General features: G+C 41.9%; 2 protein-coding genes across 2 annotated transcripts; one reads left to right on the top strand and one right to left on the bottom strand.

Annotated features, from left to right (window-relative positions):
• Positions 1-84: 84 nt before the first annotated feature.
• On the bottom strand, positions 85-4,202 carry LOC127374967 (thiosulfate sulfurtransferase/rhodanese-like domain-containing protein 2). The gene is made up of 9 exons (XM_051420711.1): positions 3,813-4,202; positions 2,651-2,937; positions 2,393-2,501; positions 2,116-2,235; positions 1,834-1,939; positions 1,546-1,661; positions 1,059-1,217; positions 716-854; positions 85-605 (listed from the first exon to the last, which is right to left on the bottom strand). The coding sequence occupies exons 1-9, from the start codon at positions 3,948-3,950 to the stop codon at positions 376-378; spliced, it is 1,404 nt and encodes a 467-aa protein (XP_051276671.1). The 5' UTR covers positions 3,951-4,202; the 3' UTR covers positions 85-375.
• Positions 4,203-4,272: 70 nt separating this feature from the next.
• LOC127374963 (nuclear cap-binding protein subunit 1) lies at positions 4,273-12,857 on the top strand. Its single transcript, XM_051420708.1, has 23 exons — positions 4,273-4,447; positions 5,519-5,607; positions 5,859-5,959; positions 6,055-6,211; positions 6,294-6,401; positions 6,710-6,831; positions 6,987-7,056; positions 7,283-7,498; positions 7,799-7,896; positions 8,008-8,071; positions 8,183-8,293; positions 8,426-8,490; positions 8,597-8,659; positions 8,772-8,846; positions 8,975-9,078; positions 9,214-9,336; positions 9,727-9,829; positions 10,560-10,653; positions 11,152-11,255; positions 11,371-11,488; positions 11,595-11,735; positions 12,054-12,167; positions 12,255-12,857. The coding sequence occupies exons 1-23, from the start codon at positions 4,414-4,416 to the stop codon at positions 12,366-12,368; spliced, it is 2,388 nt and encodes a 795-aa protein (XP_051276668.1). The 5' UTR covers positions 4,273-4,413; the 3' UTR covers positions 12,369-12,857.
• The last annotated feature ends 204 nt before the right edge of the window (positions 12,858-13,061 follow it).

Genomic DNA, 13,061 nt, shown 5'->3' with positions numbered 1-13,061 from the left:
CATTTCCAAAGCATTTCAAAAACGATTTGGAAACAAAGATAAAATCCCATTTTTTACACAAACAAGCACACACTCAAGTTCATATCTCGTGGGAACTGAGCTTTCATTACTGATGAGGCATTACAGTTTCACAACATTATAAAATATAATAAAACTCATGCATTCTGATATATTCTTACATTTTGTCAATAAAAGATGAATAAACCGTTTTATCCGATTCATTAATGATCCTCTCTTAAGAATACAGTAAATCTGACTTAATCCTCAACAATCATATAAAAAGATTAATGACTTTAAAATATACTGGACACCTTCCACAAATTCAGTTTTTTTCTGATTAATATCCCAGAACAGGCAGCATTAACCTCTCTGTCACTAAACATCCTGAGGGATTCTGGGACGTCCACCAGTACACTCGCACTCCTCTTTGTGATGTGGAACGGCGGGGGAAGCCTCGCTGTGAGCCTGTCCTTTGCTTTGGCAGGTTGGGCAGCAGGCGGTGTGTCCGTCCTGTCTGCAGCTGGGACAGGACAGAACCAGCTGACAGCAGAACTGGGTGGAACAGAGCTCATACTGATCCCAGGGACAGCGGCAGTACCTGCAGTCTGAACAGACACACAATTATATAATGTTTAGACAACTAAATCTTAGTGTTTATTCATGTTTTCCTTATATTATTCAACCTACTGATTACGTGCTTTGTGCACACACTAACCTGAGATGATGTCGTCGTTGGAGGAGATGGCGTAGCGCTCATCAAACACAAAAAGTTTCCCTCGATAGAAGCCCTCTGGGAATCGCTCCAGATACTTGTGGATTCCACCTTTGAGCTGGTAAACCTCTTTACACACATCCTACAGGTGGGGCAGGCAAAATAAAATAATGTTGCACTTTCATTAACAATTTGCTTTCAGTAACAGTTGGGGCGAGGACACAAGCAGACAATAACTAAACAGTTCCCCCTTGTGGGTTACTGCAGGACAAAGCCAGTTCCATAAGCTGCTTAACACTCAATAAGAGTCCATTCTTTAGTTAACGTCCGAGACATGTCAACTTGCTTTAGAGCGGAGGTAGGCGGAGCCGCGCTCACAGCGGATCCCTCCTGTGCAGTACATCAAGACCTTCTTGTCCCTGAACAGTTCAAGGTTCTGGTCCACGTAGTCCGGGAAGTAGCTGAACTTACGGATGTTTGGGGCCAGACAGCGAGTAAATTGCCCCTGAAGGAAAAAGATAATCACAATCAAATATTGCAACGTGGCTTTTGTCTTGTCTGATTATGATTAATATGTGGAAACTGACGGTATAAAAAAAAGAAAAAACACCAGTGAATCTAGCAGGAATTCAACAGCTTCCTCAAGGACATTTAAATGAACAGTTCAACAGAAAATACTATCATCTTCTACTTAATACAAAGATGATCAAAACTCCACTTCAGTACCAGTGGTACTTCTGTTGTGGTTCTAAAGGCAGCTGGTGTAACACAAATAGTGTAAAATAAACAAAGGATTTAATATAGCCTTTAGAATCTGTCCATACAGTACTTACAATTTTACTCTCATAAAAATTACGACAGTCCAGGAGGATGGTGTCGTTGCACAAATCCCCTTCAGCCAAAAGAGCCTCCACTTCTTTATGAAACTCCTCTGGCTCCAGATGAACTCCTGCGAGCAAAGAACTGATGTAACTAACATGACCAACTCAGCTGTTTACACAACAGAACTTCTTACAGGAAACATATCAAAATAAATGAATGATGAAATGAATTTACAAACAAAAATATGCAGTTATAGGCAATAGCGTTGCTGGTAGTATTGTTGTTTACACAAACTATACCTGCCAGTCGGTAGGAGATGACATCAGGATCCACGCCCATTGGGACGATTTCCTTATAGACCCCGACCCTCAGGTCTGTAAAACACTCTGCGCCGCCATCACTTAACTAACCACACACAAATACAGGGACAAAACTCTTTAATAGGCACTAGTGCAATAAATTATTTAATTATTTTTGACATTATGTCAGTTGTTTCTCAGAAAACATAGGCTTTAAACTCAGGCTGTGGCCAACCAGTGGAACACTGAGCCTGTATATATCAACCAACGTGAGATGCTGACCTTAAAATCCTCCTTGTCCATCTTGAAGAGAGGATGTGAACACATTGCCTCGATGTAAACGTCAGTGGCCATGTTGGTGCCACCCACTGTCCCATTGATGCCCTCAGTCGCCACCCTCACCTGAAGAAGATGATTGTGATATACTTTAAGGGGACAGGTAAACTGAGTCAGACATTCCTTCCTTTTTTACAATTTTAGAACCATGTTTCAAAGTCTGTCCCTAATGTGAACATTCTGCAGTCTCTCAGTTGAAGGCAGGATAAGATAATTTATTTACCTTGCCAGTTAAGTGGAGCTTCTCACACAAAGCTTTCTGCCAAGCACAGATGGCATGTGGATCCTCCACTTGACAGTAGTGATAATATAGGAGAACCTTCCCTGGACCCCTGAAAAGAAGAATTAGAGATCATTTAGAGACATCAGTGTATATTAAAAAATCTGAAATAAAAATTAATGTTTTACAAATTCCAAGCTCAAATACGTGGATGGCAAGAAAACTGAACTTGGAAGGGGAGAATCAAAGTTTGACCATTACTTCTGAAGTTGTTCCTCAGAGATGTGACCAGTCTCAGGTATCCATGCAGAAATGTCCACTGGCTCTGCCTCGCGCCCATTCGGCTGCGTTTCGGGTTCCTCTTCCAGCTGGCTTAACAAATGCTCATATGTGACCTGTGTGAGCTGCCGTATTTCAGTATCATGAGACCTGGCCACATGTTTGTGAACGGTAGAGTGTTCCTTGAAGGTCTGGCCACAGCAGCACCAAGATGAGCCTCCTTCCTCCTGACAGCCGTCCCTCTTGGACGCCACAAAGGCCCCAAAGGACTGTGGAGAAGAATAAGCATGAAGTGCTTTTAATAAGGCAAAGTCAAAATCAAATCAAATCGTTTTTCAAATAAAAAAAATGTATTGTCAAATGTGTTCAAACAATAAAAACAGATTACATAATAGTTCTTATCCTTTGTTGTTTATGACTCCTAATAGAAAGCCATGTTTACTTGCGACCCTCATCAAAAGGTTATTTGTCAGTTCAATCAATGACTGATGTTGCCTTCTTCGATTGTTTTTTACTTAAATAATTTCATTAGGAATGAAAATGTCATAAATCTAAGTAGGAATTCACAGGAAAACAAAGCAAAGATTTGTGAAACATCTGAAAAATAAACATAGTTTTGGGTAGCAGAATTTTTTTTCTTGTTTATAACTCTAGTAGTCACTTAGATACCCAGGTTGGGAACCACTGAGCTTAGATAAACTATATGCAACAGTAAAGGTCATTAATTGTAATATAGGCCCTACAGATACTGATGTTTTTGACAACATAATATTGATATTTGAGTTTTTAAAAAATCCAATGACAATATACCAGCAGATATCTTTACATAATGCAATTACATACACAAACATTTTATTTAACAGTCCCTTAAATTTTAGTTTAAAGGATTTGCCACCTACATATAAGTTAATGTCTACTATTCTTATTCTTAACATGACACTACTACATTCAGCATAATTTATAGACATACATGTTACAAAAACTAATGAATACTAACTGAATTCCAGTAAGTTTGACTTGAGCTATTACTGACTAATATATATATATATAAAATGTGCATTAACATAACATATAACATTACATGCAGTATAATATGGCCACATAACATCATACATCGAGATGCTGAGTGTTTGTTGTCACTCACCTTCCTCCTGCAGAAGCTGTAGTACCTTCTCTGTGAGGCAGACAGTTGTTTCTCCTGTTTTAGGCCGTTCATGTTAGATGTCGAAGAGTTAAGTTCCCAGTCCATGAACTCCGAGCAAGGTGTATTATCCTCTGCCATCTTTTTTTAAACAGCTTTTAAAATATATTTAACTGAGTTAGCAGGGAACCAGTCTTAAGCTAAGTTGAACAATTCTTAAAATTTAGAAGGAGCTTCTTCCGCTTTGTGGTTTGAACATGTATGAGTAATACATCGTTAGGACATTCACTGTTGACCTAATCTTGGAAAACATTAAATATATAGTCTTAAACGTAATAATGTATACATTTTACATATCCAACTATCACCAAACGTGCAGCAGAAACCCCCAGCAGTAAACATCGGGAGAAAAGGGAGGGAGCACCTTCCGGTTGACCCCCGACTGCCCCGGATGTGCCTCACTTGAATCCGACCGCTATTATTTTTCTGCACTAGTAGCGGCCAAGCTGAATGATCTAGAAGCTTGTGTAGCCGACTTATTATTTAGTTTCATATTCATTTCCTCGTCCAATTACCTTACCTTACCTTACATAGCGAGTGAAACATGTCCAGGAGACGACACAGCGACGAGAATGACGGTAAGTGCCCGTTGAGGAGTAACGTTAGTTCAGACGTTAGGCTGACGAGCGGTGGCCCAGCTAACGTTAGCGTGTTTGTGGTTACGGTAATCTTGAGCATGATGCTGATTGATAACGTTACATTGTTTAACGAGGACGGGGGTTAGTCTCGTCAATGTTCTCCAAAACGTGCAGAACACTTTTATTATGAACTGAGGTTTGTTTTCGGAATCGTGGTTTGGAAGCGAGGAGGTGGAGCAGACTGTCCAAGTAACGGAAGAATGAACCGGTACGCGGTTACCGCTAGCTGCTGGGTTAGCTACCGTTATCCGTGTAGCTGGTCGCTATGGGGGCGGTAACCGAGTGATTCTCAGAATACGGTAACGTTGATTGTGATCCACGGTGGTAAGGCTGGTTAAAAGTTTACTTATTGATTAGGACTTAAAGCGGAACTCCACCGTAAGACCGAATGTAGCCACATTGAGCTAACCACGTTAGCTACAGTTATAGTCTGATAATGACTCTGAGGTTTTATTTTAATTGTAATGGGTTGTTGAGACACATTTATAAGTTACATGTGCCGGTAAAGTCATTCACTCACAGTCTGCTGTATGAACTGTTACACTATTCACTGTCTATGCAGCTTCTCAAGGGTGAACTATATATCTAAAGAGCATCATCACCACACTGGTTATTTCATTTAAAGGGATATTCCAACATTTTAGGATTGTACTTCCAGAAATTGTCTCAAAAGAGACAGATTAAAAAAACAAAAACAATATTCAAAATCAAGATAATACGACAATCTATAAGATATCCTGACTTTGAGTTCCCAGTATGTGTCAAGCTCCAAAAACTACAGATTGAACATTGCCTTTGATGTAGGGTTAGCTCAATAGTAGTTCTCTTTCTCTTTACTCTTCATATGTAAGTATGATGGAGAGACTGATTTAAAATGACAAAGTTGGGCTACCAATATACAAATGCCATGTGTTGATTCTGTTTTAGGGTGGATTTTCCCATCAAGGCTGCCCTTGCGTTAATGTTTCTCATTCCACTCTGATTATTTTTTTCCCTCGTTTACTCTTCCAGGAGGTCAGGCACACAAAAGGAGGAGAACATCGGAGCCCATTGAAATTGAAGACCGCCTGGAGTCGCTGATATGTCGTGTGGGGGAGAAGGTAAAGAGTTCATTTCTTCTGTCTCACTCTGATCCAAATAGCATCCGTCTCTACCTCTATAGGCATTCACCAGGAGCTTTTTTTCTAAGGTGTTCAGTATAGCAACAACAAAAAAGCAAAGCATGGCATCACTGACTTAACAGCAAAGTGCTTTACATTAACTTGTTATGCTAATTCTACATGGCACCCTACCCTCAGTGCAGACTGTTTTTAGTTGAATCAGTTTCCAATAGCTTCCTTATTGATTACAGAGTACATCGTCCCTGGAGAGCAACCTGGAGGGCCTCGCAGGCGTGTTGGAGGCCGACCTTCCAAACTACAAAAACAAAATCCTGCGTATTTTATGTGCTGTGTAAGTTCATACGAGTTCTCCCTCTTTTACCGTTGACCCGATCACTGCCTTTGCGGCGACGTTTTTTTCACACTTTCACGTCTTTGTGTCGACAGCGCCCGCCTCCTGCCTGAGAAGCTGACCGTGTATACGACTTTAGTCGGCCTCCTGAATGCCAGGAACTACAATTTTGGGGGCGAGTTTGTGGAGGCCATGATCAGACAACTGAAGGAGACGTTGAAAAACAACTTGTACAATGAAGCTGTTTACTTGGTAGGCTAATTCCTTCATTAGCAGCTAAAATTCTGCTTACAACTTTCTTTCTTTTTAACACCATGTCCTCTCCTTTTTGTAGGTGCGTTTTCTGTCTGACTTGGTCAACTGCCATGTGATCGCCGCTCCTTCAATGGTGGCCATGTTCGAAAACTTTGTCAGTGTTACTCAAGAGGAAGACGTACCACAGGTAGGTGGAAGGCTGAGGCGGAGTGATCTCTTTGTTTACTATGCTAAAGTCATAAAGGGATCCATGAACTTGAGTAAAATGTGCAAAAAATAAAATTATAAAATAAATAATAAAAGCTAACGAGGCCAACTGCAATAAAACTAGAAAGTTTTGTTTTCAACACAGAAATATGTTTCACTTCCTAAATCCTCTAAATGTTGATTAGAGTTGAAAATGAGTTTAGTGTAAAATGCAGATGTGCAAGACAAACCTTAACTTCAGCTAACTTTACATTTGGGTGAAAATGAAAAACTTGTTTGTGTGCTCAGGTTCGGTCGGACTGGTTTGTGTACGTGGTGTTATCCTGCCTGCCCTGGGTCGGTAAGGAGCTTTACGAGAAGAAGGATGTTGAGATGGACCGACTTCTCAGCCAGATCGAAGGATACCTCAAGTAAGATGTCTGACTTGTTTTCCGGCTCATTTGTCTCAGCACCTGTCTTTAACTGTTTCTCTTTTTGCTAACATTCTTGTTATTTGTTCAATGTTTCAGTCGCCCCTGTCAGCTGTTTGTTTTTTAATCAGTCCGCTCTTCTCCATTATTTCCAGGGGGCGAGTAAAGACACACGTCCCCATGCTGCAGGTGTGGACAGCGGAGAAGCCCCACCCACAAGAGGAGGTGAGGGCTACATTGTTGAAGTGGTCTTCATTGTCTGTGGTCTTGCATACCTGAATAGCTTGTTGGTACCTTGCAAGATATTAAAATGTAAAGACTTTGCAAGAACCCACCCTTTTATGCATAATTAGCTTTGACCTAGCTGATTGCAAAAGACTTGTGATGGCCTTTACAGACGCTTTCAGTGTGTTTAAAAATCTGACTCCCTCTCTCCCCGTCCTTCACTTAGTACCTGGACTGCCTTTGGGCCCAGATTCAGAAGCTAAAGAAAGACCGCTGGCAGGAGCGCCACATCCTTCGCCCATACATCGCCTTTGACAGCGTGCTCTGCGAGGCCCTGCAGCACAACCTGCCCCCCTTCACCCCACCGGGCCACATGCCCGACGCCCAGTACCCCATGCCCCGGGTCGTCTTCCGCATGTTTGACTACACCGATGCCCCAGAGGTACATTACGGCTTGTCTTTGAAAAGCACTTCAATATGTTACTGATCTGCACTCTGTTTTTGTAAACATTCATGGTTTAGGTGTGAAACGTATAATCTAATGTAGAGACAATGTTGATATTGAAAACCTATTAACCCTGTGGAGTGGAGACAGCCCATAGTCAACTAGAGCTTTATTCAAAGCTCAATAGTCCACATAGGCATCTTAAAATGATGAAATAAATAATTTTTTGCGTTGCGTTTTCCCCCTGTTATTTCCTGTTGTGCGGTGTCCACAAACTTTTGTCCTCTTTATCCTCAGGGTCCCGTTATGCCCGGCAGCCATTCCGTGGAGAGATTTGTCATAGAAGAAAACCTGCACTGTATCATTCAGACTCACTGGAAAGAGAGGAAAACATGGTGGGTCACTAACACTTTTTTTTAATCTTTTTTTGTGTGTGAACCCTGACTTAAATGTTTAAACGTTTCTGATTTTTCTTCTCTCTTTTTTTTTTTTTTAAACCTTTTTAGTGCTGCCCAGTTACTTAGCTATCCAGGGAAAAACAAGATTCCACTCAACTATCACATCGTGGAGGTATACATGTTTTTGACAAGCCAAATGATGAGAAATAAGAATTAATTAATAATTTAATTTAAAGGCTGGGTAAAAATATTTATCTACCTTTCTTATTTTCTTTTTTTCCAGGTGATCTTTGGAGAGCTCTTCCAGCTGCCCTCTCCGCCTCACATCGACGTCATGTACACCACGTTGCTCATTGAACTCTGCAAACTGCAGCCGGGCTCCTTGCCGCAAGTGGTATCCTTTATTGAGTGTGTCGATGCAGAACCTGGTTTTGAGGGTTTGTGGTGTTATGCTGCCGTGTTTAAACAAAAAGAGGAGAAATGTCTCCACTTTCAAAGACACTTTGCCTTAACAGCTGCCTGTTAGCTGGCCCAAGCCACAGAGATGCTGTACATGAGACTGGACACCATGAACACCACCTGCATAGACAGGTACTTTAACTGCACATGAACTTTTACTCCATGAGTGAAAAACTTAAGTTATTCCTGTCTGTGATCTAACACTGTCATCCTGTCTCCACTTCCTTTTTATTTCCAGACTAATCAACTGGTTTTCTCACCATCTGAGCAACTTCCAGTTTCGATGGAGCTGGGACGACTGGTGAGTGAATCTGTGATGGACGGAGGGGCTTTAATAGCAGCTATTTGTTGTTTTAAGTTGCCAGAAAGAAACTGCACAGTTCAGACCGTTTGATTGTGTGTCCTCTATAAAGGTCTGACTGCCTGGCTGTGGATCTAGATAAACCCAAGCCCAAGTTTGTCAAAGAGGTTCTGGAGAAGTGCATGAGGTATTTAATACATTTCCCCTTGAGGAAGTTGAATATCACTTTGGGTTTTTCCATCGTTTCTCCCTGAAAATATGTTTTCTGTGATCCTTTTAATCTGGAAAGTCGTCTGTTTGCTCCTTTCCCTGCAGACTTTCGTACCACCAGCGGATAGTGGACATTGTCCCTCCAACCTTCTCAGCACTCATCCCAGCTGAACCCATCTTTGTCTACAAATATGCAGATGAGAGCTCTTGTAAGCAAAGCTATAATGCATGTTTATATCAGTCATCCTCCGCTGTCAGCCTCCAATGGTTCCACGGATCTTTCTGTACCCGGCACATACGTTTAGACAAGAGTTCCTAACACAGTGTCTCTCCCGCCATCACAGCTTCGTTACCGGGTTACCCAGTATCCATAACTGTCGGAAACGCCATCAAGAACCGAGCTTCCAACGAGGAGATCCTGACCATCCTCAAAGAAGTGCCCAATCCCAACCAAGAGGATGATGATGGTTAGATGTTTTTCAGTTTTTTTTTTTCTTTCTTGTAGGAACCAATCACCGCTTTGTTCCCGACAAAATACAAAAATCTAATTTAGCATTATGTATGAAAGTAGGTCAACAATCAGAGAGGAAGAGTTGACAGCCATTCGTTTGGCTGAGAGTCCTTCGATTATCATGTTTGATATGAAATTGTGTTGCAGTCATTACCTCTCACTGCTCCAACCTCTGTCAGTTCACCTTAAAAACTGCAGCTCTCTGCTTTTCAATGAGAATGACATTCAGCTGTTATCAGCAAGGTTTTTTTTTTTTTTTAGACTTACCCAAACATCATTTCAGACTGTTTATTAAAACATTTTCACTCTGCTCACTTTGTTCTCTTTTACTCCTTTTTCCTTGCAGACGAGGGCGAGAGCTTCAACCCCCTGAAGATCGACGTGTTCCTGCAGACTCTGCTCCATCTGGCTGCCAAATCCTTCAGCCACTCCTTCAGTGCCCTCGGCAAGTAAGTCCCCCCCCCATGAAATCTTTTTTCAGATGTCTCTCCCACAAAACAAAATGCAATTGGCCTAAATACACTGCTGCTGCTTCCTGGTCTGTAGTCCAGAAATGTAGAGCTGTTATTATATATAATATATAATAAAGTCCAGACAATACTGTCTGAAATAAAAAAGGAAAATGTTCATTTGCAAATGTATTCAGAGAAGAAAGAACATATAAATATAAACCTTATTATTTTGTAATATTCTAAGTTATTTTTTTGTTCACAAGGTATAATTTTTCCATCCTGTCACGATTTACACTCAACCTGTTCAATCAGACGCTTCATTCCAAACAATAAGCTGCTTTTAGGCCCCCCACACTCACAGTGATGCACCTGCATGGCTAAATGGTACATTCAAGTGAAAAAATAATTATAAAGGTAAAAAATTCAAAGATGATAAATCATAAATGTATGTTTAAATGTACAATTGTAAAGCAAGATACAGAATAGCAAATGTGCAGGTTGTTTCAGTTTCCATCAGTATACTCGCCTTTGTAGCACAATCAAGAAAATAAATTCCCCTCAATGAAAAATCTTATTCAGAGATAAGCTAAACACTAACCTCAGCTAAATAAAATCAGTATTTAATGCTAAATGAATATAAAATAATTGTCAACCAGTACAAACACAATCTAGTTCTGTATCAAATGACTCCAGACCTGCTGAACTCACCTGCATCCAATTCCTCCAGGTTCCACGAGATCCTGAAGAACCTGACAGACACCGACGAGGGGAAGCTGCACATCCTCAAGGTGGTTTATGAAGCGTGGAAGAATCACCCGCAGGTACAGACAACAACTAATAAGATTAACTGAGTTTCTGGATCTGTCGTTGTATCCTGACTGTTGTACATGAGACAGAAAATCTGTGGCTTGTTCTAGTGCTCCTAATGACATCTGCATAAATCCCCAACCAATCAGAGCCAAGGAAGATAGTTGATTTCCCAGGTCGTCAAATACCGACGCTTTGGGACCTGAGAATGAGACTCGACAATCAATCGTTCTCGGCTCTGATTGGTTGTTTTGGTTCAGGTCCGGTGGATTCTTGCAAATTCCATTAGGAGCACTAGAACGAGCCAGAGGAACCTGATTGTTTCACAGATTATCTGTCTCACGTACTACTGTCAGGATGTAGTGACACTTTCAGCAAATGGGACAAAAAATGTGAAGAAGTTAAAGCCTGAGAAAAACATTTGTCATTCATTGATGGAGAGTTGTGGATGTTTATATATAAAATATATTTTATTTTGAGTTTTAACATAACGTGTCTTCACTGCGTTACAGATGATCGCAGTGTTGGTGGACAAAATGGTCCGGACACAGGTCGTGGACTGCGCCGCTGTTGCTAACTGGCTCTTCTCTCAGGACATGGCTCATGAGTTCACCAGGTGGGGTGTGGAATACCAACACATTAAACATGGGCAGATGAGGAAGATGGCGTAAATGGATGTTTTCTCTCTGCCTGCCTCTGTCGAATAAAAAATATCTCCTTTCCTCATCTAGACTTTTCATCTGGGAGATTCTGCACTCGACCATAAGAAAGATGGACAAACACGTCCAGAAGATCCAGCAGGAGTTGGAGGAGGCCAAGGACAAACTGGAGAAACAGCAGCATAAGAGGGTAAGTTTATCCACCACATTATAAATGATTTGTTGAAAGCACCTGACGTGATCAGCAGATGGATTCAGCTGGTCGGGGGTTAATGTGTGCGTTTGTTGACCATCAGAGGGACAGCGGTGACGACGAGGACATGGACAAGGCCAGCGAGGACGAGGAGGGTCAGTTGGAGGAGCAGATCGAGAGGCTACAGGAGAAGGTGGAGTCCGCTCAGAGCGAACAGAAGAACCTCTTCCTTGTCATCTTCCAGGTACTGAAGGCCGTCAGGGCGGGGAGTCCTAAATCTCACACAAGCACGCCGGGATTTTTAGATGTTTACGGCTCAGTTACCCAAAGCGGTCGAGCTAATCTTGCAGGGACGTCCCTCAGCCGTTGTCCGAGCCCAGCTCGTCCAGTGAAGGCTGTGGTGGTTCTGAGCAGATCCTCTCTCACACTCTCTCCCGAAAAATGTGTCTTAACTTTAATATTCATGCTAATAAGATGGAGACATCACTACATATATGAGCCCTGTTTAGTGCAGCTTTAACATTTGTCTGCACTGCTTTAAATGCCCTTTTCCCTCCCGCAGCGTTTCATCATGTTGCTGACGGAGCACCTGGTTCGCTGTGAGACGGGCAGCGTGGACATCAGCACGCCCTGGTACAAGAACTGCATCGAGCGGCTGCAGCAGATCTTCCTCATGGTAAAACGCTCAAACGCACACACTGCAGTAGCACGTTTGACCCGCGAGTTCTCTCGATGACCCAATGTCTCTCCTCGTTCTCCGCAGCACCACGTGACCATCCAGCAGTACATGGGAACCCTGGAGAACCTGCTGTTCACAGCGGAGCTCGACCACCACATCCTGGCCGTGTACCAGCAGTTCTGTGCCCTCCAGCTCTGAGGCGCGCACACGCTGACACGCTGAATTAACAAATGAAATGTGTACTTGTGTTCACACAGTACCTGTGCTAAACCTACACATTAGAAACTACCAGCTCTTGCATCAAGAATCTCCTCATTACAGTTTTGTTTTTATTTACCTCTGTTTGTGTCTGGTGCCATTCGAAGTTTTGTGCAACCACAGCTGAGGGAGTCTTTCAGAGTAGGAATTCAAACAATAGTCTGTGCTGTAGTGTTCCTTTTTTTTGTCTTTTTTTTTTTGCTTGAGTTTCACTTTTGTTCATTTTTACATCCTGCTCGTATTCTTATGAATGGGTCTTTTTAAAACCGTGTGAACTGTCTGAGTCCAGACGGAGCACAGGAGTGAAAGGATCATAGGAGAGGAGATTTTAGGTTGGCTCGGATTGATTCTGAATCTAGAGAGCGCTCTACTTTTTTATATTTGTTTTATGTGGAATTGGGAAAGAATTAAAACTCTGCAGAGTCTTTATCCGCCTGCTCGTTTGTGTCACGTCTTTTCTTCTCCTCCTCCACCACCCTATTTCTCATTTACTTAAAGCAGCAACGAGGAACTGTTGATTCTGGCGGCCCCTGTGGACAAAAGTGGTAGCGTTTTATTGATTTCAAGGGCAGTCCAACCCAATGGCAGGCATTAAGAATAACTACATAGAAATAACTTCTCTTCTTGCTGATG

This window comes from Dicentrarchus labrax, unplaced genomic scaffold, assembly GCF_905237075.1.
Source record: "Dicentrarchus labrax unplaced genomic scaffold, dlabrax2021, whole genome shotgun sequence".
NCBI lineage: Eukaryota > Metazoa > Chordata > Actinopteri > Moronidae > Dicentrarchus > Dicentrarchus labrax.
Note: the sequence above shows the minus strand (reverse complement) of the source record. Positions and strands in the feature narration are given on the sequence as shown.

Coding starts and splice junctions, on each gene's coding strand:
- LOC127374963 (XM_051420708.1), top strand. CDS start 4,414: ATGTCCAGGAGACGACACAGCGACGAGAATGACG. Junction 5,960..6,054: donor CTGCGTATTTTATGTGCTGT/GTAAGTTCATAC, acceptor TTGTGTCGACAG/CGCCCGCCTCCTGCCTGAGA. Junction 8,072..8,182: donor TCAACTATCACATCGTGGAG/GTATACATGTTT, acceptor CTTTTTTTCCAG/GTGATCTTTGGAGAGCTCTT.
- LOC127374967 (XM_051420711.1), bottom strand. CDS start 3,950: ATGGCAGAGGATAATACACCTTGCTCGGAGTTCATGGACTGGGAACTT. Junction 2,502..2,650: donor TCTGAGGAACAACTTCAGAA/GTAATGGTCAAA, acceptor TCTTCTTTTCAG/GGGTCCAGGGAAGGTTCTCC. Junction 1,940..2,115: donor TGGACAAGGAGGATTTTAAG/GTCAGCATCTCA, acceptor GTGTGTGGTTAG/TTAAGTGATGGCGGCGCAGA.